This window comes from Podarcis raffonei, chromosome Z (genome assembly GCF_027172205.1).
Source record: "Podarcis raffonei isolate rPodRaf1 chromosome Z, rPodRaf1.pri, whole genome shotgun sequence".
Taxonomy (NCBI): Eukaryota; Metazoa; Chordata; class Lepidosauria; order Squamata; family Lacertidae; genus Podarcis; species Podarcis raffonei.
This window is the reverse complement of record NC_070621.1, coordinates 21,637,028-21,654,440: the sequence shown is the minus strand read 5'-3', so window position 1 is coordinate 21,654,440 and position 17,413 is coordinate 21,637,028. Positions and strand designations below refer to the sequence as shown.

The following is a 17,413-nucleotide window of genomic DNA, read 5'->3' as shown; positions in this document are numbered from 1 at the left end:
CTGAAAATTAAATTCTAGTCTACCCTAAGTATATTTTGAGCTGTGTGTCATTTGTGAGCAAGCACATGGACCACTGAACTTTATTATGGATCAATCAAACATGCATGGATCCCTTGCTCAAATACACTTCCACAGTGCCAGTCCTATGATAGCACCCCTAGGTATAGATTCCACCCTGCTCAGTGGGCCTTATTCCCAAGCAAGTGTGCCCAGAGTTGCAGCCTTAATGTCTGACATGTTGCTCACCCTTGAACGAAAGCTGTTCCCTAACCCAGTGTGTTGAATTATCCTGGCCTGCTACCTTTATAATAGGACAACATACCCGCCTTTCAGCATGGGTTGCTAAGCATCCAGTAACAAGATGCAAGGACATCAGCATACAAGAACACTATTGTATGCATGTGTGTTTTAAGACCCAACTTATTTTTATGACTTTAAGTTGTTTTAAGTTGTTTTTAATATTGTGTTTTAATGCAGCAACACTAGGGTTGCCATACAGTCATACCTCAGGTTTTAGACACTTCAGGTCGTGTTTTTTTGGGTTACACACCGCCGAAACCCAAAAGTACCGGAATGGGTTACTTCCAGGTTTCAGCAGTCGCGCATGCACAGTAGCGCTAAATCACGCTTTGCGCATGTGCAGAAGTGCCGAATCGCAACCCGTGTGTGAGCAGACGCACCGCTGTGGGTTGCGAACGTGCATCCTGCATGGATCACATTCGCAGCCCGAGTATCCACTGTATTTCAAAAAGTGACAATTGGGACTTGAAAGTCATTGAGCTGTTTTCTGGCAGTTCTTTCAAAATGTCAGGACATATGGCAGCACTAAGCAACATATCCTAGGAGCTTAAGGTGAAGGACATGCCATTATTAATAATAGCTCTGTTGTTTGTCTCTTTTCAGTGGCAGAGACTGCAAAGCACTTTTGACGTCCGGAAACTATGAAGAAGATGCTCCCAGTCTTTAAATACTGCTTGATAAACAAAACCCCTAAGTGGTCTACTTAAAACACAGAAAGCCCATAAAAAAAAATTATAGGCAAACGTATACACATACACAAAGTTATAATAAAAAATACAAAGAAATACATCAGCAAAAACAGAGAATCCATCACTAAAACATTAAATTAAATTTCAAGAAATAATAAAACAGAGCAGTGTAATTAATCTTATGAGCAAGGGAAATCTTGTTTAAATAAGTGAATCTTCAGTAAGTATTGAAACCTTGCCACAATTTCTGCCTAATCTAGAGCATTCCAGGTGTCCTGAACTATTGCTCTCACCCTAAGTAGCCCAAAAAACCTGGAGGTGGACCAGGATGGCGAAGAAGACCGTCTTAGAAGTCACCTGCTTCAGAAATAATTCCCCTCCTTACCCTCCCCACATCATACCTCAGGTCCCATTGAGAGATGTGACCCACTTGTACATGTGCAATTTGCATGCTTCCTGAGAAGTAAGCCCAACCAGAATTTACACTCAAGTAAGTGTGCCTAGGATTGCGGCCCAAGCAACCTCCCCCCTGCTAACTAAGTATTCAATTAAATAAGTTCACAGATCCCTTACTTTGATACAGGAGGGAGAGCTGGTTAGAAGCTGAGACCATGGGAAGGGCTTCAGAACTGTTCCCCGAACATTTTCTTCCTGAAGCTCCAAAGAAGCCATATGATAGCTACAGACGCCAAGAGGGGGCAAAGTCTAGGCCATAAAACCAGCTGATCCCTGGACCCAAGCCATTGGCCTATCTGGAACATGTAATGCTTTCGGAATGCACTAAATAGAATAAATGTTTTGCAAGCTGATTGGCTGCTGAGCAAGGAACAGCCTTATGTTGATCAATTCAATGTCATTAGCATATCCGTATGCCGTCTACATTTGTTTCGTTTTCAGGCTTTAGATGGCAAGGGCAAGCTGCTTGTGCAGCTTGTTACTCCCAGGTCAATTATGACTGGATATTGCTTTATGGCATTGAAGTGTGAATGTGCATGCCACCTTTTGGTTCTTGGAGGAAAGCTGGTATATATAAATGCAATAAATAAATGAATTAATCTGGTTCGACAGCAGGCAGTGGCTGGCAGAGCCCTTTGCCCAACTATGGCAGAAAATGGGCAGGGATGGTCTGAGCAAAACAGCAGCTTTAAAAAACCAAAAAAAACCAACCCCCCCCCCACAAAACCCCCACACACAACTAAACTGAAACAAAACTCCCAGCCTTCCAAGCAAAGAGCAAAAGGAAAGAAAGTGGTTTCATCGTGCATACAGTGAAGAACCTACAATAAAGGGTTTCATATAAACATTTTTGGTTGGTTTCAGTATTTTTTTATGTTACCCTTTATGGATCTCTGGAGCCAGGATATATGAAGTGGACTTGAACTGGATTTGGAAGCGGACCACTATCTTTCCTGGAGAGTGGGTGGGGGAAAACATTTTTCATCTCCACACAAATGTTCAGCATGGTTATATTAATTAAATAATATATAAAATTGCCTTACTGCATGCGTGTCCACTTGACTGCTTCGATCCGCAGAACTAGCGCTATTACAGGCGCCACACAAAATCCCTTCTGCGTTTACGAGAAATTGATCTTTCTGTGCGGTGTCGCCTGCACTCTGGAACTCCCTGCCTGCTGATATCCTTCATCATACTCTTTTCGGCACCTGCTAAAAGTATTTATTGTTTAGCATGGGTGCTGTCAGGATTTATGTTGGGGGGCAGGCTTCATGTTGTGGGGAGCAGAACCTCAGTCAAAGAAGTATGTAGTTTTACTTGCGGAGGGCAGCTCCTCTTCTTGGCTACGTCCAGGCTGTTCAGATATGCTATTTTAACGTTTGAAAGTTTTAAATTTTTGTTGTTAATCCAATTGCTTTATTATTATTTTGTAAAATGCATTGAGGTCGGGGTTTTTTTGCGTATAAATTCTTCGGAATAAATTAATACGTGAAATGGAAAGAGAAAGTGAAAGGACTGCATACAGGTATACGTCAGGAAAGCTAAGTGATTCGCTTAGAGCGCAATCGCGGCCCCAGCGTCGGCAAGCGGCACACAGCTGCCGCTGACGCGCCGCCCCTTCTTCCGAAACCTGCCTTTTTCTGAATAGCCGGACCGCTCTTCCGGCACGTGCGTGCGAGTTTGTGTCGCCTCCGCTCCAGGGGCAGCCAATGGGCGGCCGAGCGAGAGGCCCCGCCCCTTTCATGCAAAGTTGAAACTCATTTCTCTTGCCGGCAAAGGTATTCCCTCTGCTTGCACGCCGCTCGGGGAACAGCAGCCTCTCTCTCGGTACCATGCAGAAGGCGCCAGCTGCTCCTGCCGCGGCTGCCGCGGGGGTCACTGCAGGTCCCGCAGCCTCCGCAATTCTGCAGCTGTCCCCCTTCCTGATGAAGCTGTGGGCTATCATGGAGGATTCGCAACATGGCAGCATGATAACTTGGAGCCCGGTGAGGAGCGGCGGGATGGATTGGGGATGGAGGGTTCCGCGGGAGCGCGCCGTAATAGACTTGTGGCGCTTCTTCCGAACTCGGACTATGTCCAGAAGCAACAGGCGGCCAATACTGTATTCTGGCGCTTCTGCGTCAGACGAGTTCGTTGAATTTTTAATTTAAAAAATTAAAAATTTATCCCACCTTCAAAGAGAGTAAGATGCGACCTGATAGAATATTATTATTATTATTATACTTATAACCCGAAGTCCCGGAGTATGTTACAGCGTTAAAAGCAACTAAGAGCAGCTTATAAAATGATGCACGGCGTGGAGAAAGCGGGTAGAGCCGCGGTTCCCGACTTACACACGCCGCACGGAGGGGGCAATTTGATTTTTAAAGGGGGAGGCAATTTGGAAGCTTGTTTAGACCAAGTTAATGGCATTTTAGGCTTCGTCCACGTGAATAGGATTTCACTTTTTGAACGATAAGAATTAAATGTCGTGGGATTTTAGAGATGCCTAGGTGGGGCTTGGCCAAAAATAGTTTGGGAACCGCTTCGATAGAGGAAGGTTTTTTGCCTCTTCGCGTAGCGCTAGAATGGTTCCCAATTTACGGCACACGCCGCACAGGGCGGCAATTTGATTTTTAAAGGAGGGCGGGCAATTTGGCAGCTTGTTGAAAAAGGTTTGGGTACCACTGCGAAAGAGGAAGGTTTTTTGCCTTCTCCTGTAACAGTAGAACTCTAGCGAAGCTGACTTTTGGGAGAAGGCAGAGAAAAGAAAGTCTTAACTTCACACAGCGCAGAGTTAAACTGTGGAACAGCTTCCCGCGGGAGGCGGCAATCATGGTTCCCAGCCCTAAACTGCTTTTTTAAAGAGGATTAGGCAAAACTCACGAAGGAGAAGAGGGCTATCTGCTGCAAGGGAACTGGTAGGAGGCAGCTATGCTTCAGAATACCAGTTGCCAAAAGCCGCAGGAGGAGAGAGTTGATCTTGTTCTCAAAACCCCGCTTGCGGGTTCCGTAGATAGGAATCTGGCCACTTTGCGAACAGGATACTGAACTAGATGGACCATTGGCTTGATCCATCAAGCTCTTCCTATGTTCTTACATTTTTCCAGGAGGCATTTTAAATCCGCCAGGTGCATTTTGCACCTGGCTATTGGCCACTTGCAACCAAGTGAAGATGCCGAGGTGCCAGGATGGAACCTGACATCTCCACCATCTGGATGTGCGTGCCTGGGGATCCTTGGGCCATGAATGCACACTAGCAACACATCCTGTAGAATTTTTTCCTTATATTTTATCTGCACCATCGGAATGAATTTCAGGAACCAAAAAGCTGCATTGAAAAATATGATTTTCAAGCTGCATCACCTCGAAATGGCAACTTTTTGGTGACTTTCCTTTTTGGTGACTGTAACATTGGTTTAAGGAGCCATTTGGTGTCTAGCTTATTATATATCTGAGTTTCTCTGTTTCCAGGGGTCCTCCTGTGATGAGGCTGCATTTTAATTGTTTTAATGTTGTATTTTAATCTTGTTTTTAAGTTGTATTCATTCTAATCATTTTTAGTATTGGTTGTTAGCCGCCCTGCAAATCAGCTGCTGACCAATATAAAGCAGGTGACAAGGCACACACGCACAGAATTAAACCACAGTCAAAATGTTAATGTAAAGCTAAAGAGAAATGTAACAATTCCAAAAACAACTACGAAATAAGCACAGAGTTCGGCAAATAAATTTAATTTGTTATCGAAGTGCTTTTTCAAGATGCCATCCCTTCACCAAGTGTCTAAAGTTCTAGAATGGTGGGGTTACTTCAGCCATGCCCCTTGCAGACTCAGGGCAGAGCTGCCTGCTTCCTTCCCCAACGCAGCAGAAGGCTTCATGTAGGGAAGTTAGGAACACCATAGCAGGAACTCATGCAGAGATGTAATAGGCAGCCTCCTCTGCGTTCTGATAACCTTGACTCATCTAAGCTCTGTGTTGTTTACTGGCAGCGGCTGCTAGAGGCTGAATTTGTGACCTTGTGCATGTCTATCTAAAAGTTATTCCTTTAAAAAAAACATTTAACTGGTTTTTCATATTAATATTTTACAATCACATATCCAATACACAACATAAAAACAAGATTCCAAAGAATCTCCTGGACTTCCCTCCTCCACTTTCTGGGTTCGATTGTTAATCATTTCCTCCAAATCTTTTACCTCTACATTGTGTCCAAAATTCACCATTAAACTACAAGTGTTATTCCAATTCTACCAGGGTGGATTTGATTTAAATCACTAGTCAGTAAGACTTGATTTAAATCATTTTTATTTATTTTTTACAGAAAGATTCATTTTTGCTGGTATAATCTTAATCTTTACAACCAGCTGAAGGTTTCATTTTTGGAAAAATAAATTTTCAAAGTAGTTTTTACAGTTATATAAAAATTACTGATATGATGATAATATTAGAAATACATAGAACGATAATTATGAAATTATTGTGAAGTTTAATAAGTTAACTTTATATTTGGACAACTATTCTGCTGTACTTTATTGGAAGGAGAAAAATAATCATTTCCTTAATAACTAAATAACTAAATAACTAAATAACATTTTAGCATGTGTATCCATGTTTGTTGATGTGGTTAAACTATTAAAAAAAACTTAGACTAAGTTTTAGCACACATGAAAAACTTAAACAAATTTTTATTTCCTGATGAATAGCCTTTGGACTATAATGTAACTTAAATAAAAGACTATATTTAGAAAGATTTTTCCTCCAAAAGTATTTTATTTTAAAAATCCAATTTAAATTAAAAAAAATCTGTTTTAAATAAAAAAATCTGATTTAAATAAAAAAATATCTGATTTTTAAAAAAAATCTGATTTAAATAAAAAATCTGATATTTTTATTTTTTTAAAAAAAACATTGATTTTTTTTTATCCACTCTGAATCCTATCAACGATTTTAGCTGTTTGCAATGGTTTTTAAAATAAATTATAAATTTTCCCCATTCCTTATTAAAATTTTGGTCTTCCTCTTTTCTGATTCTTCCAGTCATTTTAGCCATTTCAACATAATCTACCAACTTAATCTGCCATTCTTCTCTGGTAGGGACTTTATCTACTTTCCATTTCTGGCCAATAGCATCTGTGCAGCCGTGATCACATACATGTATTTATGTATCCAAAACGTACTCCCTTGCATTTAGGATTGTGGTAGTAGTTTTGTTTTATTTCTTCTAGTTTTCTAATAGTTAATTTGTTGTCCTTGATGTGAGTGTAACCTGATGTGTACACATGTTTCTTTTCTGGAATGCACGAATACATTCCGTACGTGTGTGTGCCCATGTATGTTCATATGAAGGCATATAATCTGAGTTGCAAAAGTTTGCTCCCCTAATAATTGCTCAAAGGAAACTAGGCATATTTGTATTGCAATTTGCAAACTGGAGAATTGTGCAGTAGTGAACAATTCCTTCCAAACAATTTCCTTCCAAATTAAATTTCATTGGGTCCACTGGTCTGAAATATTATTACTGTAATATGAAAAGTGCATGTTTTCATGATGTTTCTAATGCATATTTTTAATTGCTCTAATGAGGGTAAACTGGTCCTAGCCTGTAAAATTCTACTTTTTGCATTGTTTAGTTTTTTAATAGGTCAAGATATGCTGTAAATTTGGTGCAGTGGGCAAGTAAATGCCAGCATTGGAAACTAGCTGACTGTACTCTGATAATTTGCCCATGTAGTAAGAGAACCAGAAACAGTTGAATGGTGTGATACACACCTACATAGGGAGACTGAGCCCTTTCATGATGCATAGCCAAGTTGCATGTGTGCCTTAGAGAATGGCAAAGAATGCAGAAAATGCATGTTTGCTTTTTTAGCTAGGATACAGTGGTACCTTGGGTTAAGTATTTAATTCATTCTGGAGGTCCGTACTTAACCTGGAACTGTTCTTAACCTGAAGCACCACTTTAGCTAATGGGACCTCCTGCTGTCGCCACGCCGCCACAGCATGATTTCTGTTATCCTGAAGCAAAGTTCTTAACCTGAAGCACTATTTCTGGGTTAGCAGAGTCTGTAACCTAAAGCATATGTAACCCGAGGTACCACTGTACTGTACTTTTGCTTATAACATGGCCATGCGACATGGTGCAATGAAATTGCAGCTCCGTATTTTCTAAGTTTGTAAGTTTTCAGTTCATACACCTGGGTCCACAGATGCAATTATTATTATTATTATTATTATTATTATTATTATTATTATTATTATTATTATATTTGTACCCCACCCATCTGATTGGGTTGCCCCAGCCACTCTAGACGGCTTCTGGCATATATTAAAAACATAGAAAGACGTAAAACCTTAAAAAGCTTCCCTATACAGTGGTACTCGGGTTAAGTACTTAATTCGTTCCGGAGGTCCGTTCTTAACCTGAAACTGTTCTTAACCTGAAACATCACTTTAGCTAATGGGGCCTCCTGCTGCCGCTGTGCCGCCAGAGCCCAATTTCTGTTCTTATCCTGAAGCACTATTTCTGGGTTAGCGGAATGTGTAACCTGAAGCGTATGTAACCTGATGCGTATGTAACCCAAGGTACCACTGTACAGGGCTGCCTTCAGATGTCTTCCAAAAGTTACCGTATTTTTTGCTCTATAAGACACACTTTTTCCCTCCTAAAAAGTAAGGGGAAATGTGTGTGTGTGTGTTGTGGAGCGAATGAAGGCGCACACACACACACACACACACACACACACACACACACATTTCCCAGAAACCAGACCACCAAGAGGGATTGCTGCTCAGTGAAAGCTCACTGACTTCGCTTCACTGGAGAGGTGCTGCGCAGCTTTCCCTCTCTGCGCAGCGCCTCTTTAGCAAAGCGGGAGGAGAAACAGAGCCCCTTCCATTTCTCTTCCCACTTTGCTGGAGAGGCACTGCACAGAGAGGGAGAGAATATTTTGTTTCTTCTTCTCCTCCACTAAACCTAGGTGCGTCTTATGGTCGGGTGCGTCTTATGGAGCGAAAAATATGGTGTATAATTACTCATCTACTTCACATCTGATGGGAGGGCATTTCGGGGTGGGTACCACTGCTGAGAAGCCCCTCTGCCTGGTTCCCTGTAACTTTACCCCTTGTAATGAGGGAACCGCCAGAAGACCCTTGAAGCTGGATCTCAAGGCTGATGGATTCGGGTGGAGACACTCATTCAGGTATACAGAGCCAAGGCCATTTAGGGCTTTAAAGGTCATCATCAACACGTTGATTTGTGCTAGGAAGCAGGTGTTATATGTTCTCAGCAGCTGCAAGTGTAGTTTATGCGTTAACCATATTCCAACCTACACTGTGCTGCTGGCAGTGTATTGTGCAGTTTTAGCAACCCAGTTTCATTACTATCACTGAGATAATTGTCTTTTCTCTTGGGTAAGCTTTCCATTTATATTTCTACATTAAGCATAATAGCATAGGATTCCTCTTGTGCTTTGGGTTGAGATTCCAACCCTTTGGAAAACATACCGGGTTTTTTCTGTCTATAGGACGCCCCCATGTATAAGACCCGCCTCCTATTTTGGGGAACTCAATTTTAGGAAAATGAGGGGAGATGGCCCAAAGGTGTTGAGCCTCTCCCCTCATGCAGCTGCAGGCAGGAAACACTCCCTAGATCATTTCAGCATGGAGCAGCATCAGGGGAATTTGTGCTCCTGCCAGTAATTGTGCTCCGATGCTGCTGCGTGGCGGAAACAATCCAGGGAGTGCCCACTGTGCACAGTGACACGGGGGGGGGGGAGTTGTGCTCCCACCAACGAGCTGCCTGGCAGTGCACAGCTTCTCCCCCCCCCATGCAGCTGCGGACAGGAAACACCCCCCTCAGATCGCTCCTCGCTCACTGTGGCATTGGGGGAAGCCTCAGTCCCGCCAATGAGCTGGCTGGTGGCGCACAGCTTCTCTCTCCCCCCCCCCCCGCCATGCCATGATCCATGTATTGGACAACCCCAGTTTTTTGACATGATTTTTTAGTCTAAAAACCTCATCCAATACACAGAAAAATACGGTATGTCTTTCCTTGGTCCATAGCAACTATGCTTAATCTAGTAAAAGGTAAAGGGACCCCTGACCATTAGGTCCAGTCATGGCCAACTCTGGGGTTGTGGCGCTCATCTCACTTTATTGGCTAAGGGAGCCAGCGTACAGCTTCCGGGTCATGTGGCCAGCATGACTAAGCCGCTTCTGGCGAACCAGAGCAGCACACGGAAACGCCGTTTACCTTCCCGCTGGAGCGGTACCTATTTATCTACTTGCACTTTGACGTGCTTTTGAACTGCTAGGTTGGCAGGAGCAGGGACCGAGCAACGGGAGCTCCCCCCATCGCGGCGATTCGAACCGCCAACCTTCTGATCAGCAAGTTTAACCCACAGCGCCACCTGCATCCCTGCTTAACCTAACTTACTGCAAAGAATACATATAAACCAGCCTAGCAGGTTTATGGGGGGAAATGTATTTTTTGAAAGAAGAAAACTGAGCAAGAAGTTCAGAGATAATGCCCAAACTTATGCTGCTTTCAACTTGCAGTAACAGTATTTCTGTAAGTTTTCTATCTTTGGTTTATTTCATTTATTGGTAAATAATGTTTTACAACATTTAAAAAGCATACCTTAACTTTCTTTGGAGCCTGACTATTCAGCCATGATGGCAGCACATTCAGCTGAGTGGGGCCTCAGATTTTGCCCCCCAGGATCTTGCCCTGAACCAAACAAATGACTATAGGTTTGTTCAATGGAGTATCTCTGCAGTTCTGGGGTTCCACCACCAGAGGTCATTTAGGGTTTTAGAATGACAAATAGCCTAGCACTAGACGATGTCTGATTATCAAGATCATGGTTTACCAACAGCTAAACATTGCAATATACCACTATCGCACAGCGTCCAAAATAATTCCGTTCACCTGTACGTAGTTCTGTGCTTATCACCTGGTAACTGCTAGTACCAATAGATTTTTCCTTGCCTTTTGCATATTGCTATAATTTTTTATTAACACTTTTTCTCCAAAGTTAAAACTCTAGAAGTAATAAGTACCACAGCAATCAAAGGTAAGGTGAATGAATGTTCCCTAATAGACATGATTGGGGAGGCAAAGCGGAAATGGCTTCTTGCTCTTTCAAGGGCCCCAGGAAGTTTTGGGTGTCTCACTTTTGTCTCAGACTTTATTCCTCAGCACGCCGTCCTGCCTGACAAAACCACTGATTTATAGATTTTTACCTTTTTGTTCAATGAAATATAAGATAGCATAGCACTATGTAAAAATGAGAACAGCAATAATGGAGTTGAAATAGGAAATATCTCGGGAAGAATATACCCTATAAGAAAAGCAGGTCCTACATGCCCGGTATTAGATTTTAGATGCAGTTCTGCTATGTCAAAAGGCAAGGGAACTGACCAACTGAAATGAGCATCCTACATGAACACAGGCCAGAAATTAAAAGGGTTGCAGGTATGGCTGGGTGATGTCTGGTTCTCAAGATTGTGATATACCAGGAGCTAACCATTGTGATACACTGACATCACATAGTGTCTGAAATAAGGGTGGAACTATGTAGAGGCGAACGGGTGATGTCCTGGTAACTGCTAGTAGTTAGTGGCATAAAACTGATAGATTTTTAATTATGTTTTACATACTGCTACAACTGTGATTCTTTAGTACAGGTAATTTTTGATTAGCACATTTCTATCACAGGTAAGGTGAGAGAATGCTCCTTAATAGACAAGAGGAAGTCACAGGCACAAATCTGTATGTTGGGGAGAGTTGGACAGCAACATGGGCTGCAATTTGGGAGGCGGCTTCCTATTCATTCAAGGGTATCAGGAGGACCAGGTGGGAAGGAATGAACAAATGGAGAGTGGGGACTTCCGGGTTAGCGCCATCGACTAATGGCGGATTCCCTCTGAGCTCCGGAGGGAATCGGCTCTGCAGGATCGGGTGTTGCCGCTGCGGCGACGCGGGGACCCATAAAAATCACAGGCGGTGAAGCCTGTGAACCTGGTGACTCGGCGGGCACCATTTGCGCCCCCCGACCTGCGAAGGAGCCTTTTTAAAGGCTTCGGAACGGGGGACGGGGTGAGCAGCGCGGTGCGGAGAGTCGACTGCTTCTCCTGCAGAGTGAAGCCGCATTGCCATGGTCGGAGAGCGCTGACTTCTTCTTTTGAACAATTGGACTCTAAAAGTAACAACCCGTGAGTAGTACGGAAACTGGTACTGTAAAGAAAATTTTGCTTTTAAGAATTAGGCACAATCGGGGAAGGTGTAAAAAGGAAGTCTGCCTCCCCGTCTTGTAAACAAGTTAAAGCAAAGACCTGCTAACTAAGGTCGAGAGAACCTTTTCTCCTTTCCTTCTTTGGTAAAAGACTTTAATTTCACGATTTGGCAGTATAAGAAATTTTGCTGGAGGATAAAGAGCTAATTTTGGGAACCGAAGTGCCACCCTCCCGGACCCGGGAGTGTTCCGCGAGAGAGCCTGTTGATGAGGTACTAAAGAGTTTGACAGCTGTCAAAGTAGCTGTCAAAACAGAAAAAGAGAACTTTGTTTCTGTTGCTTCTGCTGGTTATATATGTTAGAATTTTTGTTATAATTTGTTGAAAACAAGGAAGAACTGATACAAACTAGTTGGATTTTTGGACCTGGATTGGAATGAACACTAAGAAACCAAAATCCCTCTAGAGGGGGATTTGGGACATTACAAGAATGGCTGGAGAAGGGAGAATTCAGGCTGAATTGGACAGAGTCTTTGTTCTCTTGGGAAAGTTGCAAGGCCAAATTGATGTTTTGGCTATAAATGTTACAACTCTGGACTCAACTGTAAACAATATCATTGAAACTGATAAGGAGTTGAATCTGGAAGTTTATTCAACTGAACAGAAAGAGAAACTTGACAACTTTGAGAATTTGGAGAAGGAGACATATGTTGTCCCTGAAGAGCTGCAGATGATGAAGGAGGACTTGAGGCCTGACATGATGGTAATGAAGGAAAACAAGAATTTGATGTGGAAAATCTGGCCTGAATTGGAGATTGAAGAAAGGAAAGATCTCCTTATGTGGAGATCCGAAGACCTAAGGATTATAAATTTGTTCAAGGTGGAGGTTGGAGCCTTGGGGACATTTGGACTTGAAAGGAGTAAGAAACAAGATTTGGGTTCCACCTTTAAGTATGGAGGACTGGTTGAAAGAAACATGGATCCTGAAGGGCCAGAGCTTCTCCGAGAGTTGGTGTTTAATTTTAAGGACTATCAAAAAAACCAGCAGAGAGGAATTGAGAGAGAATTAAGAGCCTCAGATGTGAGATCTCCAGGCTAAATATTAGATTAAGACTGATGGACATTTGTTGGGGACTGGAACCGGGAAAGGGGTGGGGTGGGGTCTGGGAATCCAAAGGGTACATAAGTATAATGTGTTTTGCTTTTATTTTTGTTTTTGTAATGTTTATGAAATTTAGGAAATTCTTGGAAGGGAATTTGGGTCGACTTTAGAAAGAATGTTTTAAGAATATGTATTGATGTATAAGTATTGATGTTTAAGTTTGGATAAGGCAAAATTGGTTGTTTTTTTTAAAATGAACTAAATTAAAGGAAAATAAGGTTAGCAAAAATAAATTGAGGAAATGGATGAAAGAGTAAAAGTAAAATAATAACATGTTAATTTATTAGGTTAAGAATTATGGTTAAGGATTTGCTGAATCAATAACTTGAATTGGAATACAAAAAGGGGAGGTATGAGGAGGTCGGGAAAATATGTCAATGAAATTAAATTTTGGTGAACTTAATGTGTTTTTAATTTTTATGTATTTTTTTCTGTTTTTTCGTATTTTTTTCTTTTTCTTTTTGACTTTTTATATTCTTACTGTATTAATTTTGAAAATTTTAATAAATATCTTTTTAAAAAAACAAAACAAATGGAGAGTGGAAGAAATCTACTCTCCATTTTTTTCATTCCCACCCTACCCCCAGTGCACATACCTGCGCAAATTGTGAATTTATCAGGTTTAGCCAGCTTTGGGAAAGGCGGCAACATCCCAAAGATAAATGAGACAGACGGACTTTGGTAATACACCTCTGCTCTGCTCCCTGTTCAGAAAAACTGCCAGACTTCCAGCTTAGGGGAGTGGATCATCTCAATTTTGTGGCATCTTAGCTGTGCAACAGCAACTCAGTCCTGCACCTAGCAGGGCACCTGGCTCTGGGAAGGAAGATCCAGGGTTCTGGCATGGTCCTAAAGACTTTCCCTCCTTCCCAAAGATGGGAAGCACTTTCTGTGCTTCCATCATTGGGAAGGCGGTGCCAGGGCTCTGACATCCCATAGCCTTTGCACCACCCTCCAAAAGCCAAACAAAATGGAGGCACTTGTGATCTTTGGCAAAATGGCCGCCTCTGGAAAGCCGCTATTTAGTGCCCCCAAGTGGATCTTGGTAATTTTGTTCCGGCTCTGCTTGACACCTGTGCGGAGAAACCACTAGCACCTCTCTGAATTTTGTACTGCAGCAGAGCAAGGATCCTGGCTCCAGGAATTAAAGTCTCGGGCTCTGGCAGGATCCGAGAGCTCTTCCCTCCTTCCCAAAGCTGGACAAGTGCTTACTGGGCAGGAGGTCTCTGGAAGCACCTCAGATCGCCCTCCCACCTCCACCTTCCCAAAGTCTGGAAAGCAGCCCTCCACCTTGCTGGGAGCCCTGTTCTGGGGATTACTGGCTTTGCACATTTTTTGCCCTCAGATTTTATCCCCCTTACTAAAGCAGTGGTAAACATATATTTACCCTTCTTTTCAATGAGGTGTCTATGCATTTCTGCTTTTCCACCACTAGAGGTGCATTTAGAAGTTTTCAATTACTGAGATAGTATAGCACTGTGTAAAAAAAAAGAACAAGAACAGCAATAATGGAATGAAAATAATATTAAGTATCTCGGGAAGAATATACCCTACAAGAAAAAAACAGGTCTTATATTTATTAAACCATCGATGAAGTTCTGCTCTGTGAAAAGGCAGGGAGATAGACAGACTGAATTGAGCATCTTACATGAACAGCGGTCTGAAAGGAAAAGGGTTGCAAGTACGGCTGAGCGATGTCTGGTTTTCAACATCGTGATATGTGAGCGGCTAAACATTGCGATATATATATACCAAAATAGTAAAATGCCTGAGATAAGGACAGAACTACATAGAGGCAGACAGAGTAATGTCTTTGCAACTGTTGGTAGCTGGTGGCATAAAACTACTAGATTGTTACTTATCTTTCACTTATTACTACAATTGTTACTTAGTAGTGCAGATAGTTTTTAGATTGACACATTTTATCCAAAGTTGTAATTAGTGGCATATATGTAAAAGGTAAAGTGAGAGAATCCTAATAAACAGGAGGGAGACACAGGTACACACCTGTATGTTGGGCAGGGTTGGACAGCAAAATGGGGGGACAGTGATTTGGGAGGCGACTTCCTGCTCATTCAGGGGTGTAAGGAGGTGCTAGTGGGGAGGGATGTGGGAACATTCTCTCCATTCACTTCTCCCTCTCCCCATACACACACCTGTGCAAAACTGTGATTGCTTCAGGTTTTGTGGGGCAGGGGTGGGGCAGCATCCCAAAGATAGACTAGATATATGAATATTGGTAATCTTTCAAAGCTGATATTTGAGTCCAATCTGCGGCACCAGAAAAACAGCCAGGCTTCCGGCTTAGGGAAGGTGGTGTCAGGGCTCTGGCAGATTCCCAGAGCTCTCACACTGACCTCCCAAAAGCCATACAAAATGGAGGCACTCTGTAATGTTTCATAAAATGGACGTCTGGCGAAGCTATTTGGTGCCCCCATGTGGAACTTCGTAATTTTGCCCCGCTTTGGGTTAGCACCCAAACTTTCTCTGCTGGCATCTTTCAATGAGCAAGGCGCCTGACTTGGGGAAGGTAGCTTCTGGAGCCCTTCTTCCATTCTGAAAGTTGGGCATCCGCTTAATGGCTTTGGGAAGGAGACTGCCAGAGCCATGGTGCCACCTTCCCGAAGTTGATTAAGCAGCCCTCCACCTTGCTGTGGCCCCAGTTCAGGGGTTTTCTAAGTTTACATATTTTTCCTGTATACCAGATCCTCCGGCACATTCATCTGAGTGGAGCTGCAGGTTGTACCCCGCAGTGTCCTGCTGCTGCAAAGCCAGTGATGTGTATATATACCTTTTTGTACAATGAAGTATTTATGCATTTCTTGGTTCCACCGCTAGAGGTTCATTTTGGTTTTTGAATAACTGAAACAGTGTAGCATTATGTAAAGACGCTATGGCAATAATAGACTGGAAACAGTATTCAGTGCATTGGAAGGAATATACCTAACAAGAAAAGCAGGTCCTCATAGATGACTATGGCATCTGGAGGTGTGTGTGGGGGAAATAAATAATTGGAGAGCAAAGGAAAACCATGCTCCATTTATTTATTCCACACCCCATACACACACCTGTCCAGAACTGCAATTAATAATTTTCTTTTTTTTCTTTTTTTCTTATTCTTTATAAGAATAAAAGAAAATTATTATGAATTAGTTTGGAGATGGTATTTAACACTAGTCAGATTAAATCAAATAAACAAGGAATGTTTGGTGATATTTTGGAGGGAATGCCAGGAAACCAGGAATAATGTTCACTTGTCGTGGGGGTGTAAATATTTTCTTTCTTTTTTTTTTGCAAGAGGGTGTTTAAGGAGATAACAGAAATCACTGGGTTAAAGCTGACCAAAAGTCCAGAAGTAGCATTATTATCAATTTCTGATGGGGTGGGAGGTTTGCAGGCTATGAAGGACTTGCTCACAAATTTATTGACAGGTGCACAAATTATTATAGCTAGGACATGGAAGGGGCAAGGTGAATATAAAATGGAAGAATGGTATAAAGGGGTGTGGGATATAGCTATTAATGATAAGTTAACATGTGCCATTAAGGTAAGATGGGGAATGTGCAAGAGAAATGATTTTGAGGAGATATAGAAGGTGTTTGTAGAATTTGTACTGTTAAAACAGAAAGGAGACAAACCATCACAAGAGGTGTTGAAATTTTGGGAGGTTGGATAGTTATAATTGAATGGTCTTGGGGGTTGGGGTGCTCATTTTGATTCTTATTTATTTATGATTATTGCTTTGTCAAAAAATTTTTTTTTACGGAACTGTGATTAATCTTCTCTATTATGGGTCTTACTGCTGGTACCACTCTGGCTCTGGGAAGAAATCTCCAGGGTTCTGGCAAGGTCCTAGAGCCCTTCCCTCCTACCCAAAACCCTTACTGTGCTTCTGTCATAGGGAAGGAGTCTGGCAACAGACCAGAGGGCTGACTCCGCCCTCCCAAAGCCAGACAAAATGTAGGCACTCTGGGATCTTTCATAAAATAGCAGTCTGTGGGAGGCTACTATTTGGCAGCCGCAAGTGGGTCTTCTTAAACTTGCACCATCTCAGCTCTGCTTCATGTGTAGAGAAACTGCTGGCATGACTGCTGCATTGATCTGAATCCTGCACTGAGCACAGCGTCTGAGTCTGGGAATTAAGGTCTAGGGCTCCGAGAGCCCTACCCTCCTTTCCAAAGCTGGGCAAGTGCTTACCGGGCTTTGGGAACGAAGCGCGAGAGCTCTTTCCATGTCCCAGAGCCGTCCCACTACCCTTCCCAAAGTGGGATAAGCAGTGCTCCACCTTTCTGGGAATCCAGTTGTAGGGGTTACTGGCTGTATTCATTTTTGCGTTAGATTTTATCCACCAGCATACTACTCTGACAAAACCAGTTATGTATAGATGCTTACCTTTTTGTTCAAGGAAGTATTTATTTAATTCTAGGGATTCAACAGTGGAGGTGCATTTAGGATTTTTGAGTGGCTGAAATAGGATTGCATAGTTCAAAATTGATAACAGCAAAAATGGACTGGAAACAGCTGTAAGTGCCTCAGGAGGAATATACTTTACAATAAAAGCAGGTCCTACATGCAGTGTATTAGATCATAT

At 42.4% G+C, this 17,413-nt stretch overlaps 2 protein-coding genes across 5 annotated transcripts in view; one reads left to right on the top strand and one right to left on the bottom strand.

Moving 5' to 3' along the window:
- The window catches only part of HEPH (hephaestin), a 46,725-nt gene extending 45,064 nt beyond the window's left edge, over nt 1-1,661 (bottom strand). For all 4 annotated transcript variants that reach the window (XM_053374435.1, XM_053374437.1, XM_053374436.1 and 1 more), the window contains exon 1: nt 1,563-1,661. The gene's annotated coding sequence lies outside the window, so the exon portion shown is untranslated. The remainder of the gene's footprint in view (nt 1-1,562) is intronic.
- Nucleotides 1,662-3,263: 1,602 nt separating this feature from the next.
- The window catches only part of LOC128406958 (heat shock factor protein 3-like), a 56,962-nt gene continuing 42,812 nt past the window's right edge, over nt 3,264-17,413 (top strand). Inside the window, exon 1 of the mRNA XM_053374856.1 lies at nt 3,264-3,430. Within this exon, the coding sequence (XP_053230831.1) occupies nt 3,278-3,430 (153 nt within the window). The 5' untranslated portion in view covers nt 3,264-3,277. The remainder of the gene's footprint in view (nt 3,431-17,413) is intronic.